General features: G+C 38.4%; 1 protein-coding gene across 1 annotated transcript in view; it reads left to right on the forward strand.

The window, feature by feature from the left end:
- Positions 1-2,019: 2,019 nt before the first annotated feature.
- Positions 2,020-21,997, forward strand: part of MSANTD1 (Myb/SANT DNA binding domain containing 1) — a 77,332-nt gene continuing 57,354 nt past the window's right edge. The window contains exon 1 of the mRNA XM_063135678.1: positions 2,020-2,273. Within this exon, the coding sequence (XP_062991748.1) occupies positions 2,020-2,273 (254 nt within the window). The remainder of the gene's footprint in view (positions 2,274-21,997) is intronic.

Below are 21,997 nucleotides of genomic sequence, written 5' to 3' on the forward strand. Positions count from 1 at the left end.
TTCCTTGCTCTGAACATTCAATACTGTCCTGGAACTCGCTGTTTGGGGAAGGGGGAAAGCACATAGTGTTACATTTACTCATAGTTGTTCTTTTGTAAGTAATTTCCACAAGAAAAATTGCAATGTGAAAGGAAATGAATTTGAATTTTAGTATTGATGCAGCCTGAGGCCGTGATAGTCTGAAACACACACATACACACACACACACTGAAAAGAAGAACCTGCTGCCAGTTAATCCTCCTCCTGGCTGCCATCTGTCTCCCGGTCACATGATGCCTCCCAACTGAGTCTCTACGAGATGTCTCCTGCCCGTCTTAAAATGGTTATTCTACGTAGTGCTGCTCAAAGGGCACTTTTTTGGGGCTGCCAGATTTGTCTATAGGAACCTGTGACTCAGAAGATAGTTTTGTGTATTTTTATCTGAATGGCACTTAATCTCTTTATTTAGGGAATTTAATCCTGACTTTCCCCATTAAAATGCTGCAATGAAGAAAAGTAATTAAAATGAATGGATAACAGCTAGGAGAGAATGTCTGTGTTCAGTTGAAAGAAGCATTTTGTGATCTCCCCTTCATTCAGGATCTTGTTCTTTTAACACTTCTTCAGACTGAAAATGTAATTAATTCATAAAATACTTAAGTATGGACTGTACCACATGAGAACATTTCCTGGGGATTAAAAACCTCCTGAGTACATTAACACCTGCTCACTATCATTCTCCAGGAAAGATTGCTATTATATTAAAAATGAAAATATACAAAAGTGTACATCCCCTTCTCTTTCTGTCTGAGATTTATTTTAAATTGTAAGCAGTAATTTCATTTTTAAACATAGAATTAATGTTTTTATCCATTAGCCATCAGCATTGCTTCAAACGACAATTTGCATGAATCTTAAAAAGACAGAATTGAGCAGATCACTATGAAATGGTGCTTCAGGGAAATTAAATGGTGTAATGCCCACTATATAGGGAACAGAATTATGAAGAAAACTGCCATAGAAATAAAGCAATTTATTTACAAGTTTTAATCCTCATGCCATTCCCCTCCCCCTTTACACAATAAATAACCTTTATGGGTTCACCATAAGACAGTTTTAAAATGCCTTAGCTGCAATACTGAGGCACAGCAGCACATGGCTGAATAAAAGACTCCAAGCAGCATTCAAATTGCTCAGAGTACAAATACATATGTGGTAAAATGAACCTATAAAAGGCAAATTCATGCTGACAGGACTGCTGGATGAGCTTGCTTAGCAGTAGACAAGCATCTTGGAACTCAAATTGGCCTCTGGCTTTCTCTCACACATGCACATGTATACCTAAACGTGTGTTTGTGTTCCTGAAATATGAATCTGAAACCATTTGTAGTGGCTTAACTGGTTCCTATACTGCTGGAATACTTCAGATGTTAACCATCGTCTACAAAGGTGTAGGAAACGTTTTAAAGACAATTGTTGTTAGGGAGCCTGCCTTTGCGTACATGGCCCCAACCTTTTGCCACCTCCTATTGAGTCTGTCAAGGCACAACTTAAAAGCTCATTAAGGCAGCCATGACTCCCTGCCTGCAGCAGATAGCCGCAAAGGTAAGAAAAATATAAAAACAAGTAAAAACTTAAAAGTGCCTTCTCAAAGGCTGCATAGATTTGTTGTTGTTTTTGTTAGACCTAAAGTGTTTAAAAGCTTTAATATTGATGGCCTGTCAACTTTGTCCTGATTCTTTGGCTTTCAGTTAAAAGGTTTTTGTTGTTGTAGCTTATGCAGTTGCTCTGTTGCTATGGAAACGTGACATCAAAATGACGTTTCTCTGTTTAAAAGCTTTTAACTAAATTCCTGCCTGTCAGATGTAGGCCCCATTTTGTGCACTCAAGCTTCAAGCTGTTGCAAAGAGGTTTCATGTGTTCTGTTGTCATTCAAATCTTGTAGCTTCATATGCATGCCTGGTACTGCAAAATTCTAAAGTAAAAACTAAAATCTATATTAAGTGTTCTCTTTTAAAAACCCTTTTAGGTCAATCAGCAATGGCTGCAGCAGAAATCCCCAGTTATATTGTTTCTTCTCAAGCTGAAAAGCACAGGAGGGCCAGGAACTGGACTGATGCAGAAATGAGAGGCTTAATGCTGGTTTGGGAAGAATTTTTTGATGAACTGAAACAAACTAAAAGGAATGCAAAAGTTTATGAGAAAATGGCAAACAAACTATTTGAAATGACTGGAGAAATTCGCCATGGAGAAGAAATAAAGATAAAAATTACAAACATGACATTCCAATACAGGTAAGCTTCAATTAATTCCTTTTATTCTAAGAGAAATTTATAGAAACTAATTAGATTCTTGTCTTTTTGAAAAGATTTTATATGGAGAATCCCTGGATGAAAGATGAAAGGTTTTTCATAGGGCTCTTAAAAATCACTCTCAGCAACACCATGTTTTCATTCTTTATTTTTCTCTTTTCAAATGCTAGCATTACTTTGGTGGTTGTTACTTACTCTTTTTATTAAAGAAGGAGGTGCAAAGATGGTATATTTTTATTATTGTTTATGTTCTTGTATTAACTTCCACTTTGAATTAAACTCGTTGCAGCACAGATTAATTTCCAACTAATTCTCCTGGATGTGAAAACTAAATAAGTTAAAATAAAATGATTTTAAATGAAATATCTAAATCTTGCAATAGCAGATTGAGGGTGTTACACTTCAAAAGACTAAAATAACTGCATGCCTCATCACTGAGTGACACACTTTCCTGTAACTGTAACCGGCATTAGTAAATGAACAGTTACATTTGCAGAAAGAAATCAGTGCACTCTGTAAACAGTGTTTCAACTGGGGGAGGTAAAAACTATCTGAAATTTGTAGAGAAGTGTTAGTATGCATCAGAAGGGAAAGTTGGCTTTGGAGAATGAAATGCTCGTAGATTTGAGAAAAAGAAATATGACGTTGTTGAAAAGCAATTTCTTATCTCTTTGAGACAAGAACTAACAGTTGCTTTTAGCTATGTGCTGTTTTGAGACAGCATGTAATATCTAATATAGAGTTGTTGGACTCTCAAACATGTGATTCCTTTATTTAGTCTCTATTCAATGCTCAAATTAGTAATCATCATCATTATACGTTACGTTCTTATCATCATCATCATCATCATCATCATCATCCAAAAGTTACTTATAAAAGGCATCCATGTCTGCTTATTTTTTTTGTTAAAGTATTATATCTGTATTGAAATGAGATGCTGTTTATTAAAAGCATTTCAAAATCTTCATTTTCTTTTTTGGCTTGATCATTGTGTCCTCTTAAGTTAGGATTGGTATTTTGCATGTAACAGTGAATACTCTCAAAATGCACTTACCTGTCACTTTGGTTGGAAGGCAAGAGTATCTGTGTGCACATAAGGTCACACTGGAACACAGATATTATTATGTGCTTAAAGTCTGACAACAAGAAAGTTAGTAGTCTGAAGGCCTTACCTTCCGTTCTAAATTGTGTAGTTCAAAAACATAAAGGAAGAGAAGTTGAACATGCTCTATTTCATTCTCAAATATATTTACATTCACACACACACACACACACACACTAAAAGAAATATAGAAAATTATATCTTTAAAATAAAATCATGGGAGACTTAAGACCATTGTCTGACCTTGACATACTAATTTCAACTCCACTACTGGATTCAAGATGAAACTGTAGCTGAGAATGGCATGGTGTGTATATGTATGTAAACTGTTCCATTTATCCTGCTTGTAACCCTAAACCAAAAACATTAACATATTTTCAGGCTGAAATTTTAGGTTTAAATATTCTGCTCTCTTTGCAGATGTTTAATAATAATAATAATAATAATAATAATAATAATAATAATAATAATAATAATAAGTTACCCACCTCTCCCTCTGGATCGAGGCAGGGTGCAACACAAATGCAAACACCATAAAATACATATAATTGATTAAAACATTTTAAACTAATACATTATTAAAAGCAGCACATTACTAAAAGGCATCTCAAAATTGAACTGGGTAGGCCAATAATAATATATTTATTTGTCTGGACTTGTTCAGCAAATTCTGTTTGAAAGACCTTAATTCACTTGTAAAGATGCTGAGATATTGTGAAGAGTTCTGCTTTGATCTAGCAGCTAAGGTTCTGCAAAGCATGCAAAGGTCTGAAAGACAAGATTTCTAGAGGGACTGCAATAGCTCCTTAACTTTGGGTTCAGCTACAGCTGAGGTTATTATATGTCAAGTCAATATAGAGACACTGATGGCAAATAATACCAGCTGAGTGATTGCCTATCTTTTCTTTTCTCTTTTGGTGCTTCCTCTTTTTCTTTTTCATGCATAAATGTCAGCTATAAGCAGTATTAAGCATGTGTGATTTTTTTAAAAAATGTATAAAAAGGCCATTTTGTAATGTTTCTTAGAATTTCTACTGTCTAACCTTGCAATCGGGGCATGTAAATAATTGAAGAAACAAGCAATGGTGCAAAAGAAGTAAGGTGCTTAGTAAGTGGAATTATCAGGCAATTGTTACTGGATACTAAAAAAAAAACCTCCCTAAGATTTACTAGGATTTATGACATGATGCAGATCTTACACTAGGCCTACATACAATGTGTATACAAATTCTTCATGACAAAGGTTTTTTGTTGTTGCAGTTCATTCTGATTAGGGTTCTATTATGTTGTTGTTATTGTTGTTGCTATTATTTCCATTCTGGCCCATATCTGAAGCTCTCTTCCTGATGTTTGAAAGTGATTGGGAATCAGAGTCCAGTTAAAGTATTGGTTGTGTTCCATTTCAGAAAAACTAAGGACTATGTCTGGTTTTCAGTTCAGGATCTGTTTAACTCCCTGATTGTAAGGTGCACTGCAATACAAGTCAAGTCCATTCCAACCCAATTAGTAAAGTATTGACTGAATTGCTAATTAACTTTTTTTTTAACACCTGAGCTATGTAGTAAACTGTTCTGCTTTAATGTAATGTGCTTAGATCAAGTATTATTTGCCAATAATGTTATGATTTTTTTTCTGAAAATAAACTTGTTAAGTACACACAGTAAAACTAGGATATTAGAATTTACAGTGGAAGTGGGAATGAATCTAAAATTTGATGTGTCGGCCATCATAGTATTACTTGTTACAGTGATGGAAGATAAAGTAGGGTGACCATATGAAAAGGAGGACAGGGCTCCTGTATCTTTAACAGTTGTATTGAAAAAGGAATTTCAGCAGGTGTCATTTGTATATATGGAGAACCTGGTGTAAATTCCTCTTCATCACAACAGTAAAAGCTGCAGGTGCCCTGCCCTCTTTTAAATCTGGTCACTCTAGTATAGCTCCTGCAGATTTAACTGTTGTGATGAGGAGGAAATTTCACCAGGTTCTGAAACAACTGGGTATGTTTAACCTGGAGAAGAGAAGATTGAGGGGAGACATGATAGCACTCTTCAAATACTTAAAAGGTTGTCACACAGAGGAGGGTCAGGATCTCTTTTCAATCATCCCAGAGTGCAGGACACGGAATAACGGGCTCAAGTTACAGGAAGACAGGTTCCAGCTGGACATCAGGAAAAACTTCCTGACTGTTAGAGCAGTATGACAATGGAACCAGTTAACTAGAGAGGTGGTGGGCTCTCCCACACTAGAGGCCTTCAAGAGGCAGCTGGACAACCATCTGTCAGGCATGTTTTAGGGTGGATTCCTGTATTGAGCAGGCGGTTGGACTCGATGGCCTTGTAGACCCCTTCCAACTCTGCTATTCTATGATTCTATATAAAAATGACACCTGCTTAAATTCCCTTCTCTATGCAACTGTTAAAGATACAGGAGCCCTGACCTTTTCATATGGTCACCCTAAGATAAAGCGTATTTTGTGCCATAGTGTTATAGTTGCACATCTGAGTAACTGAACAATGTAACTGTTGGATTTATACTATTGAAATGAGTGCCAAGCAACACATTACATTATACACATAGTTTGGCCTTGCATGTTTAATTTTCCTGGTTTAGGGAGGTTGCTCAGGACCTTGGCTGAGGGAGGTTGATCAGGATTAAGACCATGGCAAGAGGAAAACATTTTACAAACCTTTACACCTGTGTTATGATCCTGACAAGAATCACCCAACTGAAGCTGCTATTTGAGTTTGAAAAGAAACTGCTATTGGTGCCAAGGAAACTTCCTTCCCAACTCAAACAGCAACTTCAGGGAGATGGGGTTTTTTTTTTTTTTTTTGGTCAGGACTGTGGTGTGGGTAGGATGGCACTTTTGATAGCAATGTCATATTTAACTCCTTCCCACCAGGAGCTCACTACAATACATAGAAGTTTACTATTTGTGCCTGCTTTTTGGTTTCTAGGGTAAAGCCTTCAATGAAATTGGTTAATTAACTTAACATTTATTGTGTTTATTTCGGCTGAAAACATAGTTTGAAGAAAACATGATGCATGTTTACTACAGAAGCTGGCCCTGTAATATGTCTGGATGGGACAGTACCCAGGAACTAGATTTAACTGCTCTGAGCAACTTGGAGGTAGATTTGGGTTATAAGTGCAACAAATAAATTATTTTCTTCTTATTGTTTTTTGTCCTAGGGACAGGACAGGCTAGAATAGAAAATTTTGTAAACAGCCCAGAGAGCTTTGGCTATGGGGTGGTATATAAATGTAATAAGTAAATAATATGTAGTTGCAACATTTCAAAGTATTATATTTCTGTGACTTGTTTATACAATCTACCATACATGTTCTTCGAATACAACCACTGTATCCTGAATCTTGTTAGTTCAATGACAGTTGGAGACAAGCAACAAAATATTGCAGTGTATCCCAGACCTGAAAGGACTGCTCCTATCCAGTGCTCCAGGAGACCTTTAATGTTGTTTGAGCAGGCAAAATTTACCTTTTACCTTTACTGCTATTTAGTGCTAAGAGGCTCAGCGTCAGGGCTTGCTATCAGTCCTAAACCTAATGCTGTATTTCTGTATAGGAGTCTTCTCCTACCTGGTGCTTTCCAGATGTTTTGGACTACAACTACCAGCATTGGCCATGCTTGCTGAGGCTGATGAGAGCTGAAGTCAAAAACATCTCGAGGGCACCTGGTTGGGGAAGGCAGCTATAGTGTCCACACAGGGGATAGTGCAAGGAGAAGAATGTTTTGAACTCTGGGCATGCATCCCCACGCTGACCACCCCATCCTAGCAATCCTAATTGACACTTCTAAGATGCTATACATTAGGGTGACCATATAAAAAGGAGGACAGGGCTCCTGTATCTTTAACAGTTGCATAGAGAAGGGAATTTCAGCAGGTGTCATTTGCATATATGGAAAATCTTGCGAAATTCCCTCTTCATCACAGCAGTTAAAGCTGCAGGTGCCCTGCCCTCTTTTAATATGGTCACTCTAGTATAGGTCCTGCAGCTTTAACCATTGTGATGAAGAGGAAATTTCACCAGGTTCTCCATATATACAAGTGACACCTGCTGAAATTCCCTTTTCTGTGCAACTGTTAAAGATACAGGAGCCCTGTCCTCCTTTTCATATGGTCACCCTACTATACATTATTAGGGACTCAAATAGCCTCAGTTTTTCTCCTCCTGCTCCTCCTCACCTCAACTGACACCTCCAAGGTTCCATGATTCAGCTACCCTCAACCATAGACTCACACAATCTGCCCAATTTCTAGTTCTTTTAGACAGTTCTCCCCACCCCCTCAGAGAAAAAACGAGAGCTGCCCATTAAAATCAATGGAGAAATCTGATAACAGGAAAGACAAATGTTCTTGTCTTTGGTGTTCATTTAGGGTGACCCTATGAAAAGGAGGACAGGGCTCCTGTATCTTTAAAAGCTGCATAGAAAAGGGAATTTCAGCAGGTGTCATTTGTATATATGGTGAACCTGGTGAAATTCCCTTGTCATCACCACAGTTAAAGCTGCAGAAGCTATCCTAGAATGACCAGATTTAAAAGAGGGCAGGGCACCTCTTATCTCTAGATAACTCGAAAACAAAAAAGGATACATATAGGAAGTAGAAGGAAGGTCGGGCTACAAAAGAAGAGTACAGACAGGTAGCACAGAAGTTCCGAAATGGAGTGAGGAAGGCTAAAGCTGAGAATAATCTGAGACTAGTGGGGGATGCTAAAAGCAATAAAAGGCTTTCTTCAGACATGTGAATAGTAAAAAACAGAGGAAAGAAATGGTGGTTCAACTGCTTAATGAGGATGGCAAATTGATAACAGATGACAAAGAAAAGGCTGAAGTGCTCAATTTCTACTTTAGCTCAGTCTTTTTCCAAAAGTGGGTCTATGACCCCCTGGAAAAAGTGAAGAACAAGTTGAGGGGGCAGGATTGCAGTTTGAGATTGATAAACAAATGGTCAAGGAAACAAATGGTCAAGGAACACCTAATTTCTTTGAATGAGTTCAAATCTCCAGAGCAGACTGCATCCCAGAATAACTGCAGAATAACTGCATCCCAGAATAATGAAGGAGCTAGCAGAGGAACTCTCAGAGCCACTATCTATTATCTTTGCAAAATCATGGAAGACAGGTGAGGAGGGCTAACATTGTCCCTATCTTCAAAAAGGGCAAAAAGAAGGAACCTGGGAACAACAGACCAGTGAGTCTGACATCCATCCCTGGGAAAATTTTGGAGCAGATTACAAAGAAGTAAATCTGTAAGCAATGCAGTGATTACTAGAAGCAAGCATGGATGTATGAAGAACAATCCTGCCAGACTAATCTCATTTCATTCTTTGATCAGGTAACCTCCCTTGTAGACAGTGGAAATACAGTTGACATAATATATCTTGACTTCAGCAAAGCTTTTAGGAAAGTAACCCATTACATTCTAATCAGCAGACTAGCTAAAAGTGGGCTAGATGTGGTGGCCCCCCGACTGTGGAATGATCTCCCCGATGAGGCTCGCCTGGCGCCAACATTGTTATCTTTTCGGAGCCAGGTCAAGACTTTTCTCTTCTCCCAGGCATTTTTAACAGCATTTTAACAGCATTTAACAACGTTAAGTTTGTTTTTAATGGACCCCACAATTGTTTTTAAATGGATACTGTTGTTTTTATACTGTTTTTGTGTGTGTGTGTGTGTGTGTGTGTGTGTGTGGTTTTAAATTGTATACTTTTAATGTTTACTATTTTTAAATGTTGTAAACCGCCCAGAGAGCTTCGGCTGTGGGGCGGTATATAAATGTAATTAAATAAAATAAAATAAATAAATAGATGGAACAACTATTAGGTGGATCCACAGTTGGCTACAGAATCGGACTCAAAGAGTACTTATCAACGGTACCTTCTCAAAATGGGGGGAGGTAACGAGTGGGGTACCGCGGGGCTCAGTCCTGGGCCCAGTGCTCTTCAACATTTTTATTAATGATTTGGACGAGGAGGTGCAGGGAACATTTATCAAATCTGCAGATGACACAAAATTGGGTGGGATAGCTAATACCCTGGAAGACAGAAACAAACTTCAAAATGATCTTGATAGGCTGGAGTGCTGGGCTGAAAACAATAGAATGAAAGTTAATAGGGATTAATGCCAAGTTCTACATCTAGGAAATAGGAAACCGCTACTTTGGGCGGCATTAATAGAAGTATAGCTTCCAAATCGCGTGAGGTACTGGTTCCGCTCTATTCAGCCCTGGTTAGGCCTCATCTTGAGTTCTGGGCACCACACTTCAAGAAGGATGCAGACAAGCTGGAGCGTGTTCAGAGGAGGGCAACCAGGATGATCAGGGGTCTGGAAACAAAGCCCTATGAAGAGAGACTGAAAGAACTGGGTCTGTTAGCCTGGTGAAGAGAAGGTTGAGGGGAGACATGATAGCACTCTTCAAATACTTAAAAGGTTGTCACACAGAGGAGGGCCAGGATCTCTTCTCGATCCTCCCAGAGTGCAGGACACGGAATAACAGGCTCACGTTACAGGAAGCCAGATTCCGGCTGGACATTAGGAAAAACTTCCTGACTGCTAGAGCAGTACAACAATGGAATCAGTTACCTAGGGAGGTTGTGGTCTCTCCCACACTAGAGGCATTCAAGAGGCAGCTGGACAAGCATCTGTCAGCCCCTTCCAACTCTTCTATTCTATGATTCCCAAGATCGTGGTAATACAACTGCCTAAATTACTTCAAAATACTGTATCTTCCAGTCCTGGTAACTAGGGGCATACATCTGATCCAACTGGCCCCATTAAATATGATTCTGAATTAGCCTTATTTCCTTCTGCAAACTATAAAACTCTTAAGTCTTGGAAGCACTGACTGAATTGCTTTGCAACAGCTGGAATCTCATGAGTTTGGATCTCCAAAATCTTAACCGTTCACATAGGCCAGCCCAGGACTACCCAGCCCAGAATGACTCCAGGAGGCTTAGACGTAATTATAGAGCTAGATTGACCAAGAAGAGGGGGAGGTAATGCTGCCCTAAAACTTCCGTCTTAGAATATTGTGGGCTGGAGCTCCAGATACAAGAATCAAGATACTCTTGATTACTTGACAGGGGTTGATATTGTCTTGTTTCAAGAGACCTGGTGTTGTGACCACATTTATGTAAATGGGTTTGCATAGATCTGTCTTCCTGCACTTCCCGATAGAGGCAAGGGGTAAGCCGGTCAGGGGTTGAGTTTTTTGGTTTCTTCCTGTCTTGGTGCCAAGATAACTGAGCTGCCTAACTGTTATTTCTTTGTGTTGGCCTTGGCCCTGGAGCTGAGGGACCTTAATCCGAATCTACTTCTGTTTAATGTTTATCTTGCTCTATCAGCCTGCAGGGAGGATGCAATGTCTACCTGGCTCAAAGCTGAATGTTTCTATTTGGAACTGATAGCCAAGTATCCTCATGCCTACCTCATCTTTGTAGGTGACTTAAATGCAAGGATAAGAACTTATCTGGTGGGCCCTTCCACTCATTGTGACAGTCTGGCAGTGGGCAAGGAACAACCTAAAGCCAGTTTATGTCACTCTAAAGATATTTTGCTAATCCTGCGGGGATGTGTTTCTTCAATTTGCTTTAAAAAAAGATTTACTTCTTTTGAATGGTTGCAATGTCAATGATTTTTTTATTACTTTATTTTTTTTAAAGTGATACATAAATAAGGAATGAATACAAACAATCCCCTAAGAATTAATATCAAACCAACAGTTATGTGATTATGTATAATATACAAAAAGGGGGGGAAATAAAAGTTGATTGATACAACTTCTAGCGGAAAGAAGCTTAATCAAGTAGAGAGAGAGAAAAAAATATAAAGGAAGAAAGGAGACAGAAAAAAGAAAAAGAGAAAACAAACAAACAAAGAAAACTCCAAATCATAAATGTGCTGAATTCCTTCATTTGTTGTCACAATGTCCATATATTCAGAGCTGAAGCAGACAGGCATTGCTGTACATTCGGATGTGATGCATATTGAACAAATCTCCCCCATATGACATCGAATGATGTTGATTCTGATTTCCCTTGAATTTGAAGCAAGTCTTAAGTTATTTTTTCTGATATTGCCACAGACCATATATTTCCATACCATGCAGATAAATTCAAATTGTCCAATTTTTTCCACTGCTGCGTGATTGTTTGACGAGCAGCCGTCAACAGGAATATCATTAAATCTTTACATTTCAGTCCAGTATTAAGTCCTTTATATATTGATAATAAAAATAATTCTGGATCATATACAATTCTTTCTCTAGTAATCACCATTAATTATCTATGTACTAATCCCCAGAATCCCTGTATATATGAGCAAGACCACCATAAATAAAAGTATGTGCTTTTTATCTTGCAGCCTCTCCAACAGAAAGGACTACAAGTTTTAGTGATGTGCGCTAGTTGTACTGGTGTTCAATACCATCTATGCAGTATTTTCAAAGAAGTTTCTTGAATAGAAGCTGATATTGATCTAAATGGTCTGCTGTTCCATAATTTGTTCCATCTAGCTTCTTCTATTTCTCTTTCAAAATCTCCTTCCCACACTTTCCTCAAGCTCACCATTGTGCCCATCTGGGCATCTATTAATATAGCATACACTGAAGATACTATTCCCTTCCCTCCTTCCCCTAACATTAATGATGCTCGTTCAAATGCTGTTGAAGTTCTGAGTGCGTGTATCTTTGTGTTAGAGTCCCTAAGGAGATGGGATAATTGAGGTTCTTGTAGAATCCCAGGCCTAAATCTCCTATATCAACTCTAAGTTGTTCTGTTGTTTTGGGTTTATCCTGGGCATAGAAATCTTTCAGTCGAAAATATCTCTTCTTCCCATTCAGAAACTTGAGTAACAATCGTTGCATTTAACTTACCCAGATATGATTGTAACGGGGTGAGGGGAGACCACACTGCGGACGGCTTAGCCTGCCACTTTTTCCAAACTGTAAAGATAGTCTTGGTGTATTTGGGTTTTGGATATTGTCTAATTCCTTTGTTTTTATAGATTGAAAAGGTAATGCCCATAAGGGGCCTTTATTCAACATTTCTTCTTCCAAGCGTATCCAATTTTTTTTGGCCTTCATTAGGGTGACCATATTCTGGAAACCAAAAAGGAGGACAACATGGTCGCCCCCCAAGGGGGGGTGTCCAGCACCAAGAGGGCGTGCCCACCCGAACATAGCCTTGGTCACATGTCTGATTTTACAGCAAACATTTAAGACAAATCTGTTCTACATAACATCTTAATGATAAAATCACTGAAATAAAGAACAAGTGAGAGATTATTATTATTATTATTATTATTATTATTATTATTATTATTAATTGCATTTTTATACCGCTCAATAGCCAAAGCTCTCTGGGTGGTTCACAAAAACTAAAACAATTCAAAATGTAAAACAAACAGTATAAAAAGATGATATAAAATACACATTAACACAAATTAAAACATACCATACATGATTAAAACATCCTGAAAACATTCTAAAATTCCACTGGATATAGATCAGCCTTTATTGCTTTTTTAAATTCTTTTTTTTTATTATTTATTTATTTTCTACAATACTTGAACATACATCATTACAATTAAAGAAAACAACATACTACATAAATGTTGAATAAATGTTGAATACATAATATATCTAAATAACATAATCAAACTTAACATATAAGTGCACCCCCCACCTCGGGATCTCATTCCTGATTCCAAAATTTCATACTTTCTTCTGCTGGCGGTTTCCCACTTCCCTTAGAAAACACAAATATTAGGAACTGTTTCCAAATTCCTTCAAAATCATTTGTTTTAGCTATACCTCTTCTCCATTTAATATTACAAGTCAATTTATCATTAATAGCTATATCCCATACTTCTTTATACCATTCTTCAATAGAATATTCCCCTTGAATCTTCCAGTTCCTAGCTACAATCTTGCTGCAGTCAGCAAATTCATTATCAATTCCTTAATTTCTTTTTTACATTTTAAATCTTCAAATAGTGACAGTAATGCAACTTTTGGTGTTCGTTCTATCTTCATTCCCACAATTTCTTCAATCTCCAAAAACACCATCTTCCAAAATTTTTGTACATAGTTGCATTCCCACCACATATGTAAATACGTTCCTTTTCCCCCACATCCTCTCCAACAATTTGCTGATTGCTGATTATTTATCTTGTTTAATCTAACCGGGGTTAGGTACCATCTCCATATAATTTTAAAATAATTCTCTTTTATTCTTACTGACATATTTCTCAATGCTCTTTGTTTCCATAATCCCTCCCAGCTCTGTTGTCCTATTTGTACTTTCAAATCTGTCTCCCAAACCATTTTACCTGAAATATCCATCAACCCTTTCTCCACCAATATTCTATATATTTCACTCATTAACCCTTTTGACGCTATTCTTTCCCCCTATCATTTTCTTTCTTAACTATTAATTCCTCAAACTTCGTCAGTTCTCTACAATCTCCATTTTCTCTTACCCACTTTTTAGTCCACTGTTCTAATTGCCAATAATTTAAACAAGTTAATTTTTTATCTTTTAGAACCTCTTCCATATCCTCCCTTGTATTGATTTCTCTTAACCATTCCCTTAATTCCATTTTATGTTTTTCTATTAAAACTTTACTTAATCTACTCTTTAATTCCTCCGGGAAATTTTTTAACATTATTACCGGTGACAAAGGGGAGCTGCTCGGAAGCAGCTTCCCTTTATATTTGCTCCAAATTTCCCAGTGAAACCTTAAGAGCGGGTTACCTATACTTTCTACCCATTTTTTTTCCCTTCCCTGAAAAATACATTTTCCAGATTGATCTCTATATTACTTGTAGTTTTATCCTCCATCCAATCTAATTCTCCTATTCCTATAATTGCCTCCACAATATGTCTTAGCCTATTAGCTACATAATATAGTTTAATATTTGGGAGACCCAATCCTCCCTTTTTTTGACTTAAATACCATTTACTCTTATTTACCCTCGCTTTCTTATCTCCATTACAATAATTATTTATAATATTTTGCCAACTTTTTATCTCTAATTCTGAAATCTTTATTGGTAGCATCCTAAACACAAAATTGATCTTTGCTAAAATCTTCATTTTTATTAATGCTATTCTTCCAAACCAGGATAAATTTAATCTTTTATATTTTTCTAATTTTACTAAAATCTCTTTTTTTAAAGTATTTAAATTCTCTTTCTCTAAACTCTCTAAAGTCTTTGTAATTTTAATTCCCAAATATCTAATCTGTTCCTTAACTCTCATTTCTCTTCCCTTTTCTTCCCAATCCTTCTCTTCCTTTTTAGTATAATTAAATAACATCATCTCTGATTTGGACCAATTTATTCTTAACCCAGTAATATCCTCAAATTCTCTCAATTGCTGTTTAATTTTTCCCATCTTTCCTATTGGATTTTTAATGGTTAGCAAGGTATCATCTGCAAACATATTCAGTTTTATTTTTTTCATACTACCTATTCCATCTATCTCCTCATCATCTCTTATTTCATTCACCAATAATTCCATTACCATTACAAACAGGACCGGCGAGAGTGGACATCCTTGCCTTGTCCCTCTGGCTAGTCGTATCTTATCCGTAACTCCATCATTCACTACCACTACGGCTGTATTTTGAGAATACAACTGTTCTATTATAGCTTTAAATTTATTTGCAAATCCCATTTTATTTAAAACCATCTTTAGAGCTTGCCAGCTCACACAATCAAAAGCCTTGAAGATATCCAATGCCAAAATTCCCGCTTTAATCTTAGACTTTATCACCTGTATTGCATTTAAAACTCTTCCCACTAAATTGTGCATTTGTCTACCTGCTACAAATCCACATTGATCTTCCCCTATATATTCACCTATAAATTTATTCAACCGCCTTGCTAAAATAGTTGAAATTTTTTTAGCATCTTGATTTATTAATGAAATAGGTCTATATGAATCAGGGACAGTTATCTGGTTTTGGTATTAAAATTATTAATGAATTTTCCCATGATTCTGGTGTCCTTTCTCCTTCCAATATGGAGTTGTACAGCTTCAATAATTTCGGTACTAAAAAAGTTTTAAAAACCTTATAATATTCTGATCCTAAACCATCTACCTCAGGTGATTTATCCACTTTCAAATTCTCAATTACTTCTTCTATTTCTCTTTGAGTTATTACCTTCTCCATTAACTCTTTATGTTCTATTTTTATTCCCTTCTTTATATACTTTTCTATATAAGCTTCCAACTTCTTTTTTTGAGTATCCTTTCCCTTATACAATTCTTGATAAAATTCTTGAATTTTTTTTATTTTACCCTTCATTATATGACAATAATTCCCTTGTTTATCTTTCAATATTCCTATCCCGTTCCTGGCTTTTTCTTTTGTGTGAGTCTGGCAAGCAATCTAGAATTTCTATTGCTATTTTCAAAATACTCCCTTTTCATATATATTAAATTTTTCTGAACTTCCTCTAAATGTAAATTTTCTAATTGCTTTTTCTTTGCTTGTATTTCTATTAATTTATATTTATTTTTAAATTGCCAATAATCTTTCTCCAATTTCTTAATCTCTTCCTCCAACTTTTCCTGCTCTGCTAATTGTTGCCTCCTTAAATTACACATTTCTCTAATACATATCCCTCTTGCTACTGCCTTCATGGTATCCCAAACTACTGCCCTTGTCATTCCTCCCTTCTCATTAATTTCCCAAGTCTCTGACAGTTCCCTTTGCATTTTTTCTACCACTTTATTATACTTCAAAAGTTTTGTATTTAATTTCCACCTAAATGCTTATTTATAATTCTTTCTAACTGTGAACTCTAAACTTAGCAATGTGTGATCTGTTACCTTTATTACCCCCGTTTCCATTTTACATACCTTATTTGCAAACTCTTTTGAAACAAATATATAATCTATCCTAGAGTATGTATGATGAACTGACGAGTAATAAGAAAAGCCAGGGTTTGCCCCACTCAGTAAACGCCAACAATCCACATAATCTTTTTCTTTTACTAATTTATTCAATATAGTAATATTATTTCTCTTTTCCGCATTAGTGGGGTTTGACCTATCCACTCTATTATCCATTACCATATTAAAATCCCCAGCTAAAATAAGATACCCCTCCCTAAACTCCTCTATTTCTTTAAATAATTCCATATAAAACTCTCTATGTCTCTCATTGGGGGCATAGACATTAACTAATGTATTATTATTATTATTATTATTATTATTTATTTATTTATTTATATAGCACCATCAATGTACATGGTGCTGTACAGAGTAAAACAGTAAATAGCAAGACCCTGCTGCAAAGGCTTACAATCTAATAAAATCATAGTAAAACAATAAGGAGGGGAAGAGAATGCCAACAGGTACAGGGTAGGGTAAGCAGGCACAGGGTAGGGTAAAACTAACAGTAGAAAGTAACAGTAGAAGTCTGCACAACATCAAGTTTTAAAAGCTTTAGGAAAAAGAAAAGTTTTTAGTTGAGCTTTAAAAGCTGCGGTTGAACTTGTAGTTCTCAAATGTTCTGGAAGAGCATTCCAGGCGTAAGGGGCAGCAGATGAAAATGGACGAAGCCGAGCAAGGGAAGTAGAGGCCCTTGGGCAGGCGAGAAACATGGCATCAGAGGAGCGAAGAGCACGAGCGGGGCAATAGTGTGAGATGAGAGAGGAGAGATAGGAAGGAGCTAGACCGTGAAAAGCTTTGAAGGTCAACAGGAGAAGTTTATATTGGATTCTGAAGTGAATTGGAAGCCAATGAAGAGATTTCAGGAGCGGAGTAACATGGTCAGAGCGGCGAGCCAAGAAGATGATCTTTGCGGCAGAGTGGTGAACAGAAACCAACGGACTGATGTGAGAAGAAGGAAGGCCAGAGAGAAGAAGGTTGCAGTAGTCCAACCGTGAAATAACCAGTGCATGAACAAGCGTCTTGGCACAAGAGACAGACAAAAATGATTGAATCCTGGCAATATTATACAGGAAAAATCGACAAGATTTAGCTACTGCCTCAATATGAGGAATAAAGGAGAGCGAGGAGTCGAATATAAAGCCAAGGCTACGAGCTTCCTTGACCGGAGTAAGCGTAACATCATTGACAGTAAGAGAGAATGAGAGATGAGGAGAAGGTTTAGGAGGAAAAACAAGCAATTCAGTCTTTGCCATGTTAAGTTTCAAACGACGATGAAGCAGCCAAGCTGAGATATCTGAAAGACATGCCGAGATACGATCGTGAACATCAGGAGAAAGTTCCGGAGATGACAGATATAGTTGTGTATCATCGGCGTACAGATGATATTGGAGGCCATGAGATTGAATAAGCTTGCCCAAGGGCAACATGTATAAGGAAAACAACAAGGGGCCAAGCACCGAGCCTTGCAGAACCCCTACTGAAAGGGGAAAGGAGGAAGACGAGCTGCCATTAGTCAACACGCTGAAAGAGCGACCCGCTAGATAGGAGGCAAACCAGTTATAGACAGAGCCACAAAATCCAAGGTCATGAAGGGAATCTAAGAGAAGATCATGATCAACCGTGTCAAAGGCTGCAGTTAGATCCAGGAGAATAAGAATGGAATAATGGCCTTTAGACTTTGCAGTAAGGAGATCATTGGTGATCTTAGTAAGGGCTGTTTCGGTGGAATGCAGAGGACGGAATCCAGATTGAAATGGATCCAAAGCAGAGTTACTAGAAAGAAAGTCAAGACAGCGAGAGTAGACCGCCCGCTCCAGGATCTTTGAAACAAACGGCAACAAAGAGACAGGTCGGTAGTTAGACAGAGATAGCCTATCAAGAGTAGGTTTCTTGAGAATGGGAGAGACTGTAGCATGTTTAAAAGCAGAAGGAAATGAACCAGAGGACAGAGAAAGATTAATAATATGTAGCAAGGAAGGGAGGATGGCAGGAATAAGATTAATAAAGACGCGAGAAGGAATCGGATCACGAGAACAAGTGGAAGGCTTCAAAGAGCGCAGTATTGTAGACAGTTCATCCGCAGAGACCGAAGGAAACGCAGAGAAATTTGCAGGAGGAGCTGACAGATGAGGAACAGGAACTGGAAGAGGAGCAGAGCTGGCCAGATCAGAGCGGATAGTTTGGATTTTAGCATTGAAAAAAGAGGCAAAGTTATTAGCAGACAGAGAGGCGGGGAGAGATGGCGGATTAGGCTTCAGAAGAGAATTGAAGGACGCAAAGAGCCGCTGAGGATGCCTAGCATTTGACTGGATCAGCGTTGAGTAGTACTGCTGTTTGGCCAGTGAGATGGCAGAAGAGAAAGAGGAAAGTACAAATTTGTAATGGACAAAGTCTGCCTGGTCCCTGGTCTTACGCCAAAGGTGTTCAGCTGCCCGGGAACAAGAGCGAAGGTAGCGGAGGGAAGAGGTGAGCCACGGTTGGGGTTGAGAAGGGCGAACTATCCGAGTTGTAGATGGAGCAAGATTATCAAGAGTTGAAGATAAGGAGGAATTAAAGAAGGAGACAGCTGAGTCCAAGGAGACAGCCGAACAGACAGAAGGAAGGGAGGAGGCTAGAGACTGGGAAAAAGCCTCATAATTGATAGATTGCAAGTCACGACAAGAGCGAGAAGCGGGACGTGAAGGAGGAGGATTATGAGTAATATTGAAAGAAACTAGGTGATGATCTGACAACTGAAAGTGAGCAGTAGAAAAGTCCAACACAGAGCAATTCCGAGTGAGAACAAGATCCAGACAGTGTCCAAGGGAATGTGTGGGTGCATCAGACCAAAGCTTAAGATCATAAGAGGAAGATAATGAGCGAAATCGTAGAGCTGCAGCATCTTGAGGGTCATCCACATGAATATTGAAATCACCCAAGATAAGAGTAGGACAGTTATCAGAGAGGAAAAAGGACAGCCACGAATCAAAATCAGAGATAAATTTTGAGGACGAGCCTGGGGGGCGGTACAGAACTGCAATTCGCAGTCGCAGTGGAGCGAAGAGCCTCACCACATGTACCTCAAAGGAGGAGAAGCAATGCGAAGGTGGAATGGAAAGAGGCTGGAACTGGCACAAACTAGATAATAAAAGACCCACACCACCACCCCGACCCTCTGGGCGACTAGTGTGAGAGAAAGAGAGTCCTCCAAGAGAGAGGGCAGCAGAGATGGCAGTATCATGGGCAGGAAGCCAGGTCTCAGTAAGAGCAAGGAGGTGAAGAGATCTAGAGAAAAACAAGTCCTGGATGACAGGGGCCTTAGAAGCAACAGAGCGACAGTTCCATAAGGAACACGAAAAAGGCAGCTGAGAAGAGGGGAGACACCGAATAGGAACTAAGTTAGGAGAGACGAGATTGGAACGAGCCATAAGGAACAGATATGAGGAGAAAAGAACTGAGAGGAGACAATGAGAAGATCGTGACCTGTATATGCTTCACTTTCAATTTGTCCCTTTATCATAAGATATCTACCATTATCATCCTTTTTTATAGTTTTTAACGTAAATCCACTTTTTTTTGAAATCAAAATAGCCACTCCATTTTTTGTTGTTGTCCCCAGTGACTTTTCATAATAAACTGACCATTTTGTGTGTATTTCGTTTACGCCATCGAACCTTTGGTGCGTTTCTTGCAACATAATAATATCAGATCTTTCTCTATTTAACATTTGTTCAATTCTCCTCCTTTTCACAACTGCCCCAGACCTTTGACATTGAGCGTTGATACTTTAATTTTTTTATCCATATTTAATCTTTTGATACTCCTTCCGATCCCGTGTGCTCTGCAACTCATAAACACATACAACAAAACACAAAAACCCTAAACCACCCTTCAAATCCCTGCCTCCCACCCTATTGAACCCCCCCATCCCCCCACCTCTTCCCCCCCCCAGATCCCCGTAAGTCTACCACTCCGGCCATTATCTAACTTTAAGGGAGGGGGGAGGCGGAGCTCTGCCTGAGCGGCAAGATCTCTATATTTAACAACTTTTATGTATTATTATCTCATAAACCATTTATCAATTTATTACATCCCAGATGCCCCAGCTTCAGCTCCATTCCCAACTTCAGCTTCCAGACTTGCATCCTTAGATAAACCCAAACTCTTCAGCAACTCCTTGCCCTGATCCAAAGAGGTTACTCTGTATTGCCTCCCACCATGTGAAAACCTTAGAAAAACAGGGTAACCCCAAGCATACTTTATTGCGCTCCTTGTTAACGTTTCAGTTATTTGCTTGACGCTGCGTCTCCATTGGAGTGTTTGCTGACAAAGATCGTTGAAGATTTGCACTGCTTTGCCTTTGTATTTTATCATAGCCATAGACCTCAATTTCTTCATAAGTTGCTCTTTTTTGTAGTAACTGCCAAATTTCACAAGGATGTCTTTGATTGCTCCTCTGTAGTTTGCTCCTCCCACTCTATGAATCCTTGCCAGCTCACAGTCTTTTAATTCCAGATCAGGCATCATATCTTTAAACCACTTCAAAATTATTTTTCTCAAATCCTCTCCTGGTTCTTCAATAAAGTTTTTAATTCGTACGTTAGATCTTCGATCTTGATCCTGCAACTGGATCAGCTTTAATTCTTGATCGTGGAACTTCACATCACAGGTTTTTTCAGACATCCTGCCTTTTCTCCAATGATTTTACTTCAACATCTAGCATCTTTATAGCTCTGTCATTCTGGGCAATCTTGTCAGCCAGCACCCCCATCCGCTTATCTGCCTTCTTGGAATGTTCATCCATCTTTTTAATCAGAGTTGCATTGCTATCCAATATCAAACTCTTAAGTTCCTCCATAGAAGTTGGCACAATGCCAGCTTTCTTCGCCATCTTGTCAGACCCGTTTTTGCTCTCGCTTCCACTCCCACTTTCGCTACTTTGTATAACTTCTTCTGTGGGCACCTTTTCAAGACGGGCAAGATTATGATTAGAGGGGCGTATTCACTGCCAAGTAGCTTTTCCAGGAGGTTTTTTTGATTTTCTAGCGTTCGGCATAGATCTATTTATGACTATTGCTTAATGTCCCGAATAACAATCAACACCGTCTCTCTTTCCACGCATATAAATCACTTTCCTCCTTCGATGCTTTTTAAAGGGTGAATTTATTGCCAATTAGTCATTCTTTCCAGATAAGGAGTATAGTTCACAGTAATTTATCAGACTAGGAGATGAAAGAGCTCCAGCGATAACAACTCCACTTTCATTTTCACCGCTGTCCTCTCCGTTCCGCCTGACTGATTTACAAGCCCGAACACCGGGCTAATTTCCTCAGTCCTTATGCTGATTATGCTTCCAAGAATAACATTTTCACCCTCCCTTAAAAGTCATAGTCATTTCCATTAATTTTCATTAGAGACCCATGCCTTTTTAAATGAGATAATTAAGTTCTCAGATCACCCCGTCCGGGAGTCTCTCAAAGAGAAGTCTTACCTCTCATGGCGTCCAGCTCCGCCCCCTTTTTAAATTCTAAAATACTGTCAAGTTGACGAATCTCCTCCGGCAGGCCATTCCACAGTCTGGGAGCAGCGGAAGAAAAGGTCCTCTGGGTAACAGTTGTTAATCTAGTTTTTGCTAGCTGAAGTGGATTCTTCCCAGAGGACCTGAGTGTGCGGGGTGGATTGTATGGGTGAAG

Source organism: Elgaria multicarinata, chromosome 10, assembly GCF_023053635.1.
Source record: "Elgaria multicarinata webbii isolate HBS135686 ecotype San Diego chromosome 10, rElgMul1.1.pri, whole genome shotgun sequence".
NCBI classification, from domain to species: domain Eukaryota; kingdom Metazoa; phylum Chordata; class Lepidosauria; order Squamata; family Anguidae; genus Elgaria; species Elgaria multicarinata.